Source organism: Macaca fascicularis, chromosome 4 (assembly GCF_037993035.2).
Source record: "Macaca fascicularis isolate 582-1 chromosome 4, T2T-MFA8v1.1".
NCBI classification, from domain to species: Eukaryota; Metazoa; Chordata; class Mammalia; order Primates; family Cercopithecidae; genus Macaca; species Macaca fascicularis.
Window position 1 is genome coordinate 67512376 of NC_088378.1, and position 17505 is coordinate 67529880.

At 44.3% G+C, this 17505-nt stretch overlaps 1 protein-coding gene across 29 annotated transcripts in view; it reads left to right on the forward strand.

The window, feature by feature from the left end:
• The window catches only part of SCML4 (Scm polycomb group protein like 4), a 121693-nt gene that overhangs the window by 82667 nt on the left and 21521 nt on the right, over window positions 1-17505 (forward strand). For 2 of the 29 annotated variants that reach the window (XM_074037378.1, XM_074037375.1), the window contains exon 6: window positions 2225-2376. The exons of 26 other annotated variants lie outside the window; for them this stretch is intronic. In XM_074037378.1, the coding sequence (XP_073893479.1) occupies window positions 2225-2232 (8 nt within the window). In that variant the 3' untranslated portion in view covers window positions 2233-2376. Of the gene's footprint in view, window positions 1-2224; window positions 2377-10168; window positions 10345-17505 lie in introns of those variants that run through there. One more of the 29 variants, XM_065543643.2, reaches the window with a different exon arrangement.

Sequence of the window (17505 nt, forward strand, 5' to 3'; positions counted from 1 at the left end):
TATTATTTATTTGAGTGAGCTCCCTACCCCTTGTTCTTGCTCGACTCCCTCTTGAACACTAATAATTCTTAGATTTTGTCTTTTGAGGTAATTTTGTGTATCCTGTAAGTGATCTTCATTGATTCTCATCCCTTTTCCTTTTTTCTCTTTTGACCATATTTCCAAATAATCTATCTTCGAGGTCACTAATTATTTCCTTTGCTTGATCTACTTCACTATTGAGAGTCTCTAATAATTTTTTTAGTTCAGCAAATGTATTTCTTAGTTGGAAGATTTCTGTTTGATTTTTGTAATTATTTCAATCTCTTTGTTAAATTTCTCTGATATATTTCTGAATTGCTTTTCTGTGTTATCTTGGAGATCAGTGAGTTTCCTTAAAACTACTACTTTGAATTCTTGGTCAGAGAGCTCACATATTACCATCTTATTAGGGTCAGTTTCTGGTCCCTTGCCTTTCCCATTTGGGGAGATCATGGTTTCCTGTTGGCCGTTGTTTCTTGTGGATATGTCTATGTCTTTGCATAGAAGGAATATTTATTTCAGTCTTCTCTGACTTATTTGGCTTTTATTGGATATATTTGTTTATAGGTTCTTTACTGCTACGTCACTGTCTTTCGTTTTTTGGCTCTACATGGCACCTTAAAAGCATTAGTGAATGATGGAAGCACTGCCCTTTCCAAATGCAGGAGGTCCCAAAAAGGTATATCCCAGCAGTGTAGGAAGGCTGGCTAGTGGGGAGTGCCCAGGGGATGTGTGGGACCAACCTCCTACTATGTGGTACTGTGTAACAGCCACGCTGATTTGAAATCTCCCTTGGGCAAGTAACTAAGAAGAGTTTCCAGGGCTGGGGATGGTAATTCCACCTCCCTGCTTTGTCTTTGGCTGTCCTCAGGGATATTTCTCCCTTCGGGCACTCTCAACGCTTCCTATGGATTAAGGCAAGGACAGGCCTCCTGCCATGGAAACCAAGACGGTGTGAAAGCTGGTTGTCTACCTTGATCTTACTTTTTCCAGTGTAGAAACAGCGAATTGGGAGAAATTTTTTTGCATGCTTGGTGCTAAGCAGATGGAGGGAGGAACATGAACGTGGAAGTCAGATTCTCTTACCCTCTGCTCAGAGTTTTTTCACTTCTCTGTGGCCCCAAGCACTGTCTCCTCTTCATATTTGAGTTCTGGGATATTTCTGGTTATAATCTCAGTGCTGTATATTTGTTTTTTATTTTCTGTGATGGGGAGTGAAGCCAGCTAGATTCTATGCCACCAGTTTGGAACTTGAAGTCTGCCTCGGAACTTTCAGTTTCACTCAAAGACATAATGACTGCCCCATGCCCAGCTCAGGCTTGCTTCAGGCCAGTTGCCTGCAGCAATAAAGAAGGGCATGGTTGGCTTCTCTCCCAACCTTCCCCCTTATGTTATTGCCTCCTCCCATAGCTCGCTAACCTTGATGGTGGAACCCTTCACAGTGGATGGGGGAAGGAGGAGACCTAAGAGGCAGGGGAGTTTGTATGTGATGAATCTTGCTATGAGTTGGCATTGTGCTCTCTGCTTCTAACTGATGTTTAAAGCTGATTCTTCATCCTGTGGGCTTTTATGTGTATTCTTTGGTGACCCTACCATCTCTCACCTGCACTTGCATTGGCATGGACAAATGCAACTCTTCTCTAGCTGGTCATTTACAATTCTTTCCACAGTCCAAGGCCTCTGGGGGTAAATCTCTAGATTCAGCTGAAGCCCTCTCGCGCCTCCAGACTGTCCTGTGAAAAGGATCTAAGATGATCCTGCTGCAGATCTATGTCTTCTGATGGCCCACATCTGGTCCTTGAGAAACACTCACACATCCTCTGAGCAAACAAATTCTGGATGTATTGGTTGATCCCTGCAGACACCTCTCCTTTGCTCTGCCAGCCAACAGCCATCTTTTAGAGCTTGTCTCTCAAGCTCCAGAGGACAGATCTCAAGCTATTCATGTGTTCACACTGAAGCCATACACCGGATTGTTTTCTCCAAAATTTCTCTTCTAGTTAACCTGTTTCTCTGCCTCTACAACCTCGTTTGCAGGATGGTTGTGGGTAGTCATCTATTGTAATAAAACTGGCTTTCCACCATCTCTTTTTGCAAGACCCGCAGGGTGGTCTCACACTTTACTATGGTATATGGTGTCTATTGTCTTGCAGCTCAGCTAAAATTTAACCTAAAATAGTTTCCCTTTAACATTTTATTCCAGGAGGATGACAGCCTTCCTTCCTAGAAGCTGATGTCTCCAGTTGAAAGCTAGTTTTCCTCCCAGTTAGCTGGGAGGCTTGGAAGTAATGACCCCAGTTGTACTCGAGCCCTTTCCCAGCTCATAACTACTTTGAAGAAATAAATTGCTCTAAATTATCCGACCTTGTGGCACTGATTTCTCAGCAGAGCTGAGTGCTGTGAATTTTGTTTGCCAGGGAGCCCTGGGGAAAGTGGAGGCAGCAGCGATGGCATGGTATGCTCTGAGCAGTACCCTCACCCTACAGGTCTTTCCCAGCCCTACAATGACACCATTAGGGAGTTTGCCTTTAGAGTAAGATGTTGTCTCTTTAAGATCGCCTTGTCAAAGTTCCTTTAAACAACATGTTAAGTTACTAGTATGTTAGAGGATGAATTAGTTTATCATCCATTTTCTCACCATTGTGATAAGAAAGGCGTATGCATTTGTATGAGGGAAGGGTGAAGGTTTTTTTTTTTTAATCTGAGGCTCCATACATCCATAGGACCACATTGTTCCTGAACAAGATTGTAAGGTCATGGGCTTATCTGAATCAGGACAATGCCTGGTTCTACTTGGCCCCAGGGTTGCTCTGTTCAAGTTGAAGAGTTCCAGGATTGGTGTCATGCACCTAAAGGGCTTGTTAACACTCACTGGAAAATTTCCAGAAGACAGTTAATCAGATGATAACAAGATGCAAAGCCATGACAGCTAAGGAATTATGGAAGGAACTGGGATGTTTTTGGAAGAAAAAAAGAGAAGATTTGGGAAAGATATGATTTTATGTTCCATGTATGACAGCAGGTCAGGTGGCTTTGCTCTCTGTGGTCCTGAAGAACAGAACTGAGACTAAATAAGGTCTTGTCCCTCAAACTCTGGTCAGGGGCATTGCTGTCACCCACCAAAGGCAAAAAACTCAGTGGCCCTCCCAGACTTTCAAACAACAGATCCCCAGGTGTTTTGAAGACACATTAGAGAAGCATAGATTTAAGGAACACTCTCCCAGGTAGAGAACTTGGCAGTTAAATAAGCAGATGGAACTCTCGGAAGATAGTTCCCTCGGGAGTCAGGTGAAGTTGACATTGTAAAGAGATTTGAAATGTCAAAGACACTCAGAACTTGAAGGGGCTGCTTGGGAGGTAGGTGATAATGATCTCCCCATTGTTGGTGACAAATATGTGTGACTTGTTAGGGTCATTAGTGGGAATGTTGGCCACCCAGAGGAGTAGGAGCAAGATGTCCTCCCTGGTCCCTTACAGGCTGACAGTTCCAGGCTGGAGGTGGCAGAGAACAGCCCTGTACAGCAGGAGGGCAGGTTACCCTCAAAGCATTAGCAAGGGCCTCCCAGAGGTGAAGGTATGGACACCAGGACAAAGTGGCTGTATTAGAAGCAAGACCTCTTCCCCTGAAGAAGAGGGAGGGCTTCTTCCACACCTCTTCCTCAGACCTTTGAAATATAAACTCTCACTTCTTTTTTTTTTTTTGGTGGGGGGATGGTGTCTGGCTCTGTTGCCCAGGCTGGAGTGCAGTGGTGTGAACTCGGTTCACTGCAATCTCCACTTCCCGGGTTTGAGCAATTCTCCAGCCTCAGCCTCCGAAGTAGCTGGGATTACAGGTGTGCGCCACCACACCTGGCTAATTTTTGTATTTTTAGTAGAGACGGGATTTCAACGTGTTGCCCAGGCTGGTCTCGACCTCCTCGGCCTCCCGAAGTTATAAACTCCCTTTTCAAATGATCTTTTTCCTGTGCTTAGGGAAAATCAGCCTTCAGGCTTCCCCGCTGCCTGAATTCAGGCTGGAGGTTAGAGTTCTTGGCTTGAGACCAGGAACTCAGTTATTTCCTTCCAATTCTATTAGCTGACATCTGAATGTGGTTTGTGCTTGAGGAAGTAACACAGCTCCCTGGGCGCTTTAGGAGAATGGAGGCAGAAAGATGGATTTGATAACATTGACGTCTCTGTCAGAAGTCATGAGATGACCATGGGGAAAATGGTATCTTGCCTTTGAGTGTTAAAATTTAAAAAGACCCGAGTATAAATATGCTTTAGCCAGTGCTTCTCAAACTTTAATGTGCAGAGACCACCTGAGCATGTTGCTAAAATTCAGATTTTGATTCAGTAAAGTTGGGGTGGGCCCTGAAAGCCTGCATTTCTTTTTTGAAAAAAAATTAATTAAGCTAAATTCAATTTTGTATTTGTACAAGTTTGTGGGGTACAAATGTAATTTTGTTACATGCATAGATTGCACAGTGCTGAAGGTAGGGCTTTTAGGGCACCCGTCACCCAAATAATGTACATTGTACCCATTACATAACTCTCCTCTTCCCTCCCACCTGCTCACCATTACAAGACTGCATTGTCTATCATTCCACAAGACAGTCTGCCTTTTGACAGGTGCCCAAGTGGTACTGGTGCTGCTGATACTGGTGCAGCTGATAGGGCGGGGACCACACTCAGAGTGATAGAGTGTGGGTGAGCTGGCAGAGCCCTGCTCACACAGAGAAACTTATTCCAAGTTTTCAGTACAGTAAGTCTGTCTGTGCTAAGATGGTTCTTCTCTCCTACAAGTGTTGCCCCTGAAGATGATCCAGTGTCCAGTGGAGGTGTTTCGTGGGCTGGAAAGGAAGAGAAGGGCATGAAGAGCAGAGTGGTTGGATTGAGGTGGCACCTGTATAAATCCAGAGGAGAAAGACAAGGCTTGCATATCTGGGGAAGAGGGTGAAAGATAGGAAAGAATGATGACAAATTAACGAACAAATTTCTCCCCATGGCCAGCAAGCACTGAAGCATGGTCTCTGGTGCCCTTTCAACCTTCCCCAACCCCAAGAAGATGTCCCTCTGTTCTCCCCAGATCCTTATTTCCACGTCCACAATGGCATTTGATTCTGCTTTATATTGCAGGACTCTGCGTCCAGATCTCATTTTCCTGCTAGATAGGCCTGGGGGTCCCCAGCAGAGCCTGAAACACAGCAAATATGCAGTAAATACCTACTGACTTGAATTCTATGCAACACGACAGAACAAATTGTCTGCTTACCAAGAGTAGGAGATCTTTGGAAACCACAAATGTGAGAGTTGAACTCTTCTGCAAGATCTAATTTAGTAGCTGGTTTCCTGCCTTTTGAAGGTTTAGCATAATGGGGACAGATTGTTTACTTTTGTTGAGTAGCTTCTTTCATATACAGATGGCAGGGGGTGGAAGATGAGAACGGACATTTATTCTTGAGGTTTACTGTTTCCTTCCTTGGCTGGTGGTCTTTGAGCAGGCACCAGAACACCCTCCCAGTAATAGTCACTCACAGTGTTCCGTTACGGCTGAACCTATACACTCAGCATTGAGAAATCAAACCTGCTTCCTTGCCCAACCACACATTTATCTAATAGAATAACATTACAGAGAATATAGAGAATGTCTATCTTTATGAAAGATCATTTATTTTTAAAAGGGAACAGGGTTCATCAAGAGGCACGAGTTTCATTACATGGACCCATCCATTTCGTCAGTTGGCAGATAGTACCGAGCTCCCCTGTTTGTAATGCAGTGAGGTGCACAGGGCCCAGGTCACTTGTTCAGAGCCACACACACAGCAAGATAGCAGCAGAGAGGAAACTGAGAGCAGGTCTTCTCATCCCCGGCCCTTTGCTTTTCCTCTCCAGTCCTGCTGTCCGTAAGACCTGTTATCCAGCACTGCCTGGGTGGGGTGTGCGTCCCTGTTTCTCAGCTCAGAGGGCGGACTGCACACAATAGATGTCCACAAGGGGCTTGTGGTACACCTGTGTTTCTTCTAGCAAAGATGTGAAAGAACAGAACAAACCCCAGCCCTCATTTAGCAAAATCAAGGAGGAAACTACACTCTAGGAAGATCAATTCTCTTCTCCTCCTGGGTTTCCTGCCTTTCCCACTCGGGATGTTTTCCTCATGTCCTTGTGCTCTGGCTACGTCGGGGCTGGATGACAACCACGGGGCAGGCAGAGCCCATCATTCCAGCTGCCTGGAGAATTTCCTCAGTTTTACAAAACCCACACGAGTAGCCTACTCCACCAGACAGTGTCGGAGTTTGATCTGTTGTTTGAATTAGTATGTGGAATGATGGTAGAAAAAGAAAAGAAAGGGGGAGTTCTTGATTCGTGGGTAAAGAGTTTCAGTTTTACAAGACGAGTTATGGAGATAGATGCTGGTGATGGTTATGCAACATTTTGAATGTATTTAATATCACTGAGCTATATGCTTAGAAATGGTAAAGATGGTAATTTTCTTTTTTTTTTTTTTTTGAGACAAGGTTTCATTCTGTCACCTAGGCTAGTGTACAGTGGCATGATCTCAGCTCACTGCAACCTCCACCTCCAGGGTTCACGTGATTCTCCTGCCTTAGCCTCCCAAGTAGCTGGGATTACAGGTGCCCACCACCACGCCTGGCTAATTTTTGTATTTTTAGTAGAGACGGGGTTTTGCCATGTTGGCCAGGCTGGTCTCGAACTCCTCAGCTCAAGCAATTCACCTGCCTCAGCCTCTCAAAGTGCTGGGATTACAGGAGTGAGCCACTGTGTCCAGCCAAGATTTTATGTGATATGTATTTTACCACAATAAAAAAAATGAAGAAAAAAAAAAAAACAGAGCTGGAATCCCCCCTCCCACAAAAACAGAAAGAAAAGAAAGGAATGAAGGGAGGTGAGTTCCTGCAGATGCCTTTGCACCTGCTTGTGTCCCAGTGCAGGCCACATGACTGGAGCATTGTGGAGCTGTGCTTGCTCTGTCACAACCAAGGGCCACATGAACAAATGAGTTCTCTCATTCTCAAGCTGAGCATTAGAAAGGGGGTCATTTGGAAGGAGAATAAACTATTGACAAGCTCTGGTCTTAAGAATACTTGCAGAACGTTTTGATGAAAAGGTTGAAAAAGAGTGTTGAGGCCAAGTGCAGTGGCTCATGCCTGTAATCCCAGCACTTTGGGAGGCCGAGGCGGGCGGATTGCTTGAGGCCAGGAGTTCAAGACCAGCCTGGCCAACATGGTGAAACCCTGTCTCTACTAAAAACACAAAACTTAGCCGGGTGTGGTGGCGGATGCCTGTAATCCCAGCTACTCAGGAGGCTGAGGCAGGAGAACCACTTGAACCCAGGAGGTGGAGGTTGCAGTGAGCCAAGATCGTGCCACTGTACTCTAGCCTAGGTGACAGAGCATGATTCCTTCTCAACAACAACAACAACAACAAAAAACTAAAAAGCGTCCACAAGTTTTGTACAAAATACAAAAGCCTTCATATTTTTCCTGACACTTAGGGCCACAGAGGCCAAGCTAGAACCCTAACACCATGGAATAAGGAGTGTTCTCCAGGGCAGGATTCCTCATCCTAATTCTCCCTGTGTGCCTATGTAAGTTCATTTAGGAAAAACTTTATTATATTTTCAGTGATATCTTTCATTAAATTATGATATCTGTACCTATTTTAAAATATTGAACTAAAAGGGAACAATATAATCTCTTTTTTAAAGAAAGGGCCTCCAGAGAAAAGCCTGCATTTCATAGAATTTAAAATGGATTCTCTACTATGTCTAGCAATTGATTGGATCCCTTTGCATTGTAAGGCTCAGGTTCTCTTTCATGTCCTGTAGATACTGAGGAAGTTATTTACGCAATAACTATTAACCAATTAATGAATGTTCCAATTAAGTTGTTTTAATTGCCCAAGTTATCCTCAATATGAACTATTATAATATTGAGTCGTGTTGACCCGTTTGATAACATTTTGCTAGAAAGTAACTGTATTCAAACAAACAAACAAAAAGAAGTGAACACTCTTCTTACCTAAATCACAAATTATTTTGTGGATTAAAGATGCCAGCACCTGAGACTTGAGGAGCAGAATGATGCTGGCAGTAAACCCTTTATAGACTTTCTACTGTTTGGGGGTGTGGAGGAGAAAAAGAGCCTGAAAAAAAGAGGTCAAATGGACTCCTTCTTCCTAGAAGGCTGACCCCAGGAATCCTCTGAAAGACACCTCTACCTCTACCCTATGCCCTCTCTTCAAATGACAAAATCTACTGGAAATCTCCTGTGTTCCAAGAGGTGAACAGTCCTTCATGTGGCACCCCCACTCCTCGATTCTCCGTGAGCCTTTACAACTGGCCAGATGGTGGGGGGTCTCCCGGCCTCTCTGTCAAACAGTTGTGTCTGTGTCCACTGCAGAAGACGTTCTGTGTTTCTGGTGAACCTGTCCAAAGAGGCTCCTGCCTCTGACAGAAGAGTAGGTCCGGGGGGTGGGCCAGGCATCTAAGTAGATCCAAGGGGTTGGAAACCAAGTTCTCTGATTTACACCTCAGAACAGCGGAAGCACAAGGACTGGTGGAAACAAAGGTACAGGGTATGTGAGATGCAGCCATTCGAGGCCTCCAGGACCTACACTGGTTGTGTTAGAGACCCCTTTTGGTTGTTCCCCTGGACCGCAACCCTGAGCCCCCGTGGCGGACCCTAAGGTACTACTACCTGCAGACTACCCCACCATTATCTGTTGTCCATGCATGAGAACTAGGGTTAGAATGGCAAACCATGCTAAGAGGAGCTGAAGCAGCTTGGGAAACCAGTAGGCTTCTAAGATGAACTTCATGAACTCTCTCCTAATAGTGGGTGCTTTGTGGGTTTCATTCATAAGCAACAAATCCTTTGCTAAAAAAACTGCAACAAACAAACATAAACTCCCTGGTAGAGAAGTGGGCAGATATTCTGTACCAGATACATCCTAGCTACTGCTGAGTTAATAATGACAACTTCCAATCTGGACATGCAGAATCAAGAGGAATGAAATAGCTTCCCTTTTTCTGTACACATCAGTTATCTTTTGCTGTGTAATAAATTACCCCCAACACTTAGGGGCTTAAAATAACATTTATAGTCTCACAGCTTCTGTGGGTCAGGGCGCCAGGTGCAGCCTGGACCACAGACCCTCTGGTTCTGAATCTCTCACAAGGCTGCATCTCAAACCTCAACTAGGGTAGGATCCACTTTTCCAGCTTTTTCACACGGTTGTCAGCAGGACTCAGTTTCCCTTGAGCTGTTGGTTTGTTGCCAGATGGGTCCCTTTGCAGAGCATCTCACAGCACAGCAACTTGCTCCACTAGAGTGAGCAGTGCTAGGAGTGCTATGAACCTCTCTCAAAGTTGAGCTGTCCATTTAGAAAGGAAACTTACAAGGTGTCCTCTATTCCAGGAACTTCAGCATTTTCCTGATTAAGGACCACTTTTAATTTCCCCAGGGTTCTACAAAAGACCAAAAAAAGTGTGGGGGCTGTGGAGGAAACAGCGTGACCACAGGAAGTCCCACCCACTTCACCTCCCCCAGGTCTCGGGAATTCTCATAAGCTTGGCGTGGAGGTTTGGCGAAGCTGCAAGATCATACGGAGGGTGGTATGGAACCTGCTCTCCTCCTGAGAGCACAGAAAGGGCACTCGTTATCCCAAACAGATGACTTTGGTCAAAACGCCTTTGGTCAAAATTTCCAAAGGAGGAAATCAGTGCCTAGGCTTAGAACAAAGTCTTAAGCAAACCGGAAACATCTGAGAGGATTAAAGAAGTTCAGGTGTCAGGCATTAAAATTATGGTTGGTTGCTGCGCATCTCATTAGGGGGGAAAAAATAGAAATGTACTTAAATGGACCAGAGGGGAGTCATAAGGTTGATTTTCAGGGCTGAGTGATCTGAACTGCAGAGACAACCTTAGAGAGAAAATCCATACTGGCCAGAGACCAAGTTAATGGAAAATTTAATTGAAGCGAATGAATGCTCAGCCTCATAGGTAGTACGGCCCTGTGCCCTTTGAACCAGAAAGGCTGGGCCAGGAGGCCACAGAGGTCCCTAAGGGAAAACTCCCTTATCTGCAAGAACAAGGGGCGGGACTGAGTTTGAGAAAAGAAAATCTGCAAACCTCCACAGGAGCCTCAGTGAAAGGCTGCACGCAGGGGAGGAAACCTTCGGTTTCGGTCACCAGGAAGTCCCTTAGAGATTCACAGCAGAAGGCCCCTCTGCATCCCACAGCACCAAGCACGTGCTGGAAACCGGGGGTCCCCCAGAGGAGAGCGGGAGAGGCTGCCGGGTGGCGGAGACACAACCACCAAGGTAGGCACGGAAGCACCTGTGTCTGGGCTCTGAGTAAAAGAGGTGCAGCTGGCACAAGCACCTGCTACTGCTTCCTGCGCCTTCTCCCTCCTGCCCCTCTCCTTGCAGGTCTCCTTCTCCTGAACTCTGTAGGTGATGGCATCTGGTTAAGCAAAGAGGGGTAGCTGCTCCACAGCTCTACCAATCTGCCAGCTGCACTCCTGCCTTTTCCGGTCTGGGTTTCAGGGCTAGGGATCTCTGATGCTGCCGTCTCTGTCAGCAAGCCGAGCCAAACCGTTCACACGCGGAGCCCACAGGACACTGACCATAGCCTGGGCAGGGTGTGTGTGGCCGGCGGGGCCGGGCAGACCTGCAAAGGGGTCAGGCGATCGATCCTGAGCAAGGCCAGGGCTCCCAGTCTGGAGGAAGGTGGCCGTGCTGATTGTGGAAAGCACTCACTCTGCAGCTGCTCCCTCAACTGGGAAGACTGATGTGGGAAGTGGGGGGTGAGAGAGAGAGAGAGGGACAGACAGAACTGTTTAGCGATGACAAAGAATAGTGTCTAAGAGCAGATGTTTTGGTTCTTATTGCCTGAACAGGTATTATGTGAGAATAATTTAAATAGTGGAATTGTTGTGTTTCAGGACTTCATTTGGTTAGTGAATCCAAGTGAAATGCCAGTTTAATTTTAAAAAATAAAATCAATAGTCTGAGCCCGCTGGGCTGTAAGTAGTTAGGTCTTATGTCCTAAATGAGGAGAGAGCTGACGCTTGGTCAGGAGCATCTGTAGTTTTATACACAAGGTCTGTTTCCCCCTCCCTGCCACTCTGCTTTGGGACTTTCTCTTTCTCTCTCTGGCTCATGGCGTTCTCCTGCACCTCTTTCTCTTTCTGCTTCTCTCTTTGGAGGTTCTCTGTATTCCAGGGGCTCACACCTGACCCTCCAGGACTGCAGCAGAATTGGGCTGCACCGGAGTGTCCTGGAAGCCATGAATGCAGGGGCATTCCCCAACCCCATCTCCACCCCAGGCTTCAGCAGTGGGCAGGGAGCCAGGGAGGAATCCACACACCCTGGACTCAGAACCCTGAAGCTTTGTTCCCTAAACCGGAAGGCTTAGGCACAGTTCAGATTCTTATGCAAACAGGTATCCCTTGAGGCTTGACTGGCTTTACACGCCTCTAGAGTGTTCTTTTGCCTCCCTAATAGGCAGGCTTTATGCACAGTGGCTGGAGGGAATCATAGTCCACAAGCAGGTTTAGAGATGGTGAAAAAGGACCATCAGTCTGTCCTGAAAGCTCCCAGGACACTAAACCTTGAAAATGTGGCAGATTTCTTTGATTGGGCCACATGTGCGTTTTCCTTTCTATTTAAGCATGCTCTTGTGACTGTGCAAAAGGCAGATTATTCTTTTTTTCTGGAGGAAAAGATTTAATTATTCATAAATGGCAACATTAGTCTCTTGGCTGGACACAGAGGGTTACAGAAGTGTGTAAAAAGTCACTCATTTACCTTGCTTTGTTTAGCTGGCATTCTCCACTGCAATTAAATGGCCTCACATAGGCTGCGTTGGAGCCTCTTGTTGATGAGTGGTGCCAGGGTGACAAGACAGCTTCTTTCAGGTGGAAAAGGATTTTGTACAGACACAGGAGGAAAAGACCATGAGTGCCTTCACCTGTGACTGCGGTCTGCCAGGAGTCTGTGTGCGGGAGTTAGATCCTCCAACAGGTCAGCTGGCCCCATCTGGTGTTTGCTCACCAGTCAGCCACAAAAGCGCTTGAAAAGTGGGGGTTCCCTCTCCAAGTACAGACTTGGTCCTTTCTTTTTACCAACTTTAAATATTGGATTTAGGTAACAAACATATGTCACAGTTCAGTTGAATTCTTAAGCTCCTAGAAGTTCTGCATACCTAGAATTCATCTGCCTGCATGTTGGATGACCTAACATGTTGGATAGTATAAAGAGTGTATGTCCAGCAGTCATGTGTTTTAACTGAAGCAAGAGGGATTGAGGCTAGATGTAAGGAGGAACTTTTAGGCAATGAGATTCATAGCACAATGGCCTCACTCTGAAAGAGATTGTGAAATCTCTTTGGGGAAGCTTTCAAATAAGAGACTCAGTTATCTACTGTCGTTTCTTTTCTAGACAACACCCTGCCTGAAGAGATAGGTTGGGGCTAGCTCAATGCATTCCAAATATTAATTTACCACCTTCACAATTTCTACTGTGTCTGAGTAACACTTATAGAACTGTCTACTCAAGATATTCCTTTACATTAACTCTTTTAACCTTAGCCATTAGTCAGCTTAAGCAATCATCCTGTGTCAGTGAAATCATTGTTTGATGTGCTAATTGTATGTCGTGGATGTACACTGAAATACATGACAATAAAAAAACATTTACTGGTTGTTGTAGGCTGAATTGTATATGTTCAAATTCTAGGGTATCTGGAATCTTTTTTGGAAATGGGATCTTATTTGGAAATAGGATCTTTGCAGATGTACTCAAGTTAAAGGGAAGTCATACTGAATTAGGGCTCTAATCCCATGACTGGTGTCTTTAGAAGAAGGAAATCTGGACACAGATTGTGACACACAGGGAGAACACCGCAGTGGAGTCTGTGGCCACAGACACGGTGTTCCATCACAGTGGAGACCGGAGCACTGTGTCTCCAGCCAAGGAACTCCAAAGATTGTTGGCCACCAGCGGAGGCTAGAGAGAGGCCAGGAGGGATTCTCCCCTAGAGTCCTGAGAGGGAGCCGGGTCCTGTGGACACCTTGATTTCAGACTGGTAGACTCCAAAACTATGGCAGAATACATTTCTGTTGTTTTAAACCATCCGGTTTGTTAGTTTCTGCAGTCCTGCGAAGTGAATACATCCATGTGGTTCCCTGTCCCGCCAGTGGGACGCATTTAACATTTAGGGAAATGCTGGGCTGGGTGCTTGTGAACGTCCTTTTCCTTCCTGCCACCGAATGATGAGGGCCATCAATGCATCCATCACTTTTACGCTTAGCCATGATGTGTCAGAAAACCCCTCTATAGAAAAGTGAGGAAAATGCAGTTTCAATCGGGTTTGAACAGATCTATTTAATCAATTCTGGAAGCCACTGCAGTGTGTGCATCTGAACGTGCTGTTCACTAGCAGCCACTTTGCAGAGCCATATCTGGGGCTTGGTGATTTGTCTTGACAGTTGTCCACCTGGGCAGACTTTGGAACCACCAGCACATCCTTTGCCTGGGTAGAAGGTATTGCTTGATGCCCTCCAAAGCCTGTTTTCCCTTCTGATTAATTCATTTGGATCATAGCCCAGAGGTTAGCTTTTATTACCTTTGGTCTCATCCATGGGCATCAGTAGTTTATTTATTTATTTTTATGTATTTATTTATTTTTGAGATGGAGTTTTGCTCTTGTTGCCCAGGCTGAAGTACAGTGGCACGATCTTGGCTCACTGCAACCTCCATCTCCTGGGTTCAAGGGATTCTCCTGCCTCAGCCTCCCAAGTAGCTGGGATTACAGGTGCCCACCACAACACTCAGCTAATTTTGTATTTTTAGTAGAGATGGTTTTCACCTTGTTGGCCAGGCTGGTCTCGAACTCCCGACCTCTGGTGATCTGCCCACCTTGGCCTCCCAAAGTGCTGGTATTACAGGTGTGAGCCACCGCGCCTGGCCACCATCAGCAGTTTTAAAACCCATTCGGTGCATGTTCCCTTGTTCCCCATTCCCACACTTTGCCAATAAGGGATCTGCCATCTGCATTTGTATTTTCCAACTATAGTGCCAATCAGTGAATTATCTGCATTCCCTACCTTAGACTATCAGAACTATGTAGACATATTTAATTTAGACTTAAAGTGTTTCATAAACAGGATACTGTTTTTGTTAAATCTTTTTTCATTGTTTATCACAAATCTACATAAAGAATTCATATGTAAGCTCTTTATAATACCAATTTTAATGAGTCTTCTGTGTAACGGCAGCCTTACAGCTAACATTGGCTCAAATGTTTACTCAATAAATATTTATCAAGCACTTCCTCTATTCCAGGCATCATGCCAGATACTGCATGTAGCTTCCTCACATATATCAAAGCACCTGACATGTGGGACACAAAAAGGATTGGTATCCCAGACTATGAGAACTTTCCAACGAAAGGAATGTAATGGTGGCCTCACTGCTTACTGGCTTTAGACTGTAGATAGTAGAAAGTCGATGCTCAGAACACGTGAGTTTTCCTTTCCCTCACTCCATTCAGAAAGCAGCCTAGTATATAGCTCCATAGCCAGCTCCTTTTTAGAATCTGCCTTCTGATGGCTTCTGACCCAGAGGGAGGAGATGCAGTGAGGCCATCAAGGCAAAGATGTAGCATTCCAGCATCCTGAAGACATCTCGCAGCACTTCATTAGCGGCACAGCATTCGGCACAGGGCATGCATACTCTTCGGCCGCTTAGCTTATGTGTGTCCTGGTGGCCAATGTGGTGTTTGTTACACCTGACTGCATATCATTCTTGAGAATATGTTCATAGCCTCATCTGAAAAGCACTGAACTTCTGCAAATGTCTTTTTTTAGAAAAATCTTTATTGAGATATAATTCGTATATCATACAATCCACCATTTAAGGTCCCATTTGGTGACTTTTAGTATATAGCTATGTGCAGCTATCAGCACAGTCAATTGTAGAATACTTTTATCACCTCAAAGAAACCTCCCACATACCCTTTAGCTATCACCCACCTCCATACCCCAACCCCAATCCCTAAGCAACCATGAATCTACTTTCTGTCTGTACAGATTTGCCTTTCCTGGACATTTTATATAAACAGAATCATTTGATGTGGTCTTTTGTGGCTGGATTCTTTTACTTCTCATAGTATTTCAAGGACCATTCACACTGTAACAGGTATCAATCAGTACTTCATTCCTTTTCATGCACAAATAATATTTTGTTGTATGGATATAACACATTTTAAAAATTCATTCGTTGAAAGCCACTTGAGTTTCTTCCACTTTTTAGCTATTATGAATAGTGCTGCTGTAAACACTCATGTACAGATTTTTATGTAGACATTTGTTTTCATTTCTTTTTAGTACATACCTAGGAGTATAATTGCTGGTTCTTACGATAATTCTACTTTAAGCATTTGAGGAAGTACCAGGCTGTTTCCCAAAGTGGTTGCGCCATTTTCTATTCCCACCAGCAGAGTGTGGGGGTTCTAATTTCTCTAGGGTATCACCAACACTTCTTATCTGACTCTTTGATTATCACCTTCCTAGTGGGTGTGAAGTGGTGACTCATTGTGGTTTCGATTTGATTCAACTCATGTGCCTACTGGCCATTTGTATATCTTTTTAAAGAAATGTTTATTCAAGTCCTTCATTTTAAAATCAGGTTGTCTTTTAACTTTTTATTGAACTAGAATAATTCTTCTTTTTTTAATTTTTTTGAGACGAAGTCTTGCTCTGTCGCCCAGGCTGGAGTACAGTGGCGCCATCTCGGCTCACTGCAAGCTCCGCCTCCCGGGTTCATGCCATTCTCCTGCCTCAGCCTCCTGAGTAGCTGGGACTACAGGTGCCCACCACCACGCCCAGCTAATTTTTTGTATTTTTAGTAGAGACGGGGTTTCACCGTGTTAGCCAGGATGGTCTCGATCTCCTGACCTCATGATCCACCTGCGTCAGCCTCCCAAAGTGCTGGTATTAGAGGCATGAGCCACCGCACCCATCCAAGCTAGAATAATTCTTAATACAGTCTAGTCCCTTATACAGGTTGGTTGTGTAAGTCTAGTCCCTTTTACAAGATATACAAGTCCCTGATCAAGTATATAATTTTCAGGTATTTTCCCCCAATTTGTGAGTTGTCTTTTCACTTTCTTGATGGTGTTTTTGTTTGTTTGTTTGTTTGTTTGTTTTGAGACCGGGTCTTGCTCCATTGCCCAGGCTGGAGTGCAGTGGTGTGATCTTGGCTCACTGTAACCTCTGCCCCCCAGGTTCAAGCAATTCTCATGCCTCAGCCTCCCAAGTAGCTGGGATTACAGGCTCGCATCACCACGCCCAGCTAATTTTTGTATTTTTAGTAGAGAGGGGGTTTCACTATGTTGGCCAAGCTGGTGTCGAACTCTTCATGTGATCCACCCACCTCTGCCTCCCAAAGTGCTGGGATTACAGGCATGATCCACTGTGCCCAGTGCAAAAGTGCAAAAGTTTTTAATTTTGATGAAGTCTAATTTATTTTATTTTATTATTTTATTGCTTGTGCTTTTGGTGTCAAATCTAAGAATATTTTGCCAAATCCAAGGTCACAAAGATTTACCTCCTATGTTTCTTTCTAAGAGTTTTATAGTTTTTGCTCTTAAATTTATGTTTTTTATTCATTTTGAGTTAATTTTTATATATGGTGTGAGTAAGGGTTTTGCTTTAGTCTTTTACATGTGGATATCCAGTTGTCCTAGCACCATTTGCTGAAAAGACTTCTTTCTTCCATTGAATGGTCTTGGCACCCTTGTGGAAATCAGCTGAACATATACACATGGATTTGTTTCTGGACTCTGAATTCTATTTCATTCATCTGTATACCTATCCAAATGCCAGAACCACACTGTCTTTTTTCCCTCTCCAATGGCATTGGTTTTATTTTTTAAAAACAATTTTTTAAATCAATGCATAATAGATGTATGTAATTTTAGGGTACATGTGATCATTTGATACATTCATATAATTTGTAAAGATCAAATTAGTGTACTGGGACATCCATCGCCTTAAATATTTGTCTTTATGGTATAACCATTTGAATTATTCTCTTCTAGCTATTCTGAAATGTTTAATAGATTGTCGTAAACTATAGTCATTCAAGTGATTTCTCAAACTCTAGGTCTTATTTCTTCTATAAAACCATATATTTGTACCTTTAATCAACTTCTCTTCATCCCCACTGACCTCTGACCTTCCTGGCCTCTGGTAACCACCAATCTACTCCCTATCTTCATGAGATCCACTTTTTTAGCTCCCACATATCGGTGAGAACATGTGATATTTGTCTTTCTGTGCCTGGCTTATTTCATTTAACATGATGAACTCCCACATTGTCTTGATTATTGTTGCTTTGTACTAAATTTGGAATCAGGAAGTGTGAGCCTTCTACTTTGTTTTTGTTTTTCATGATGGCTTTGGCTATTCTGTGTCC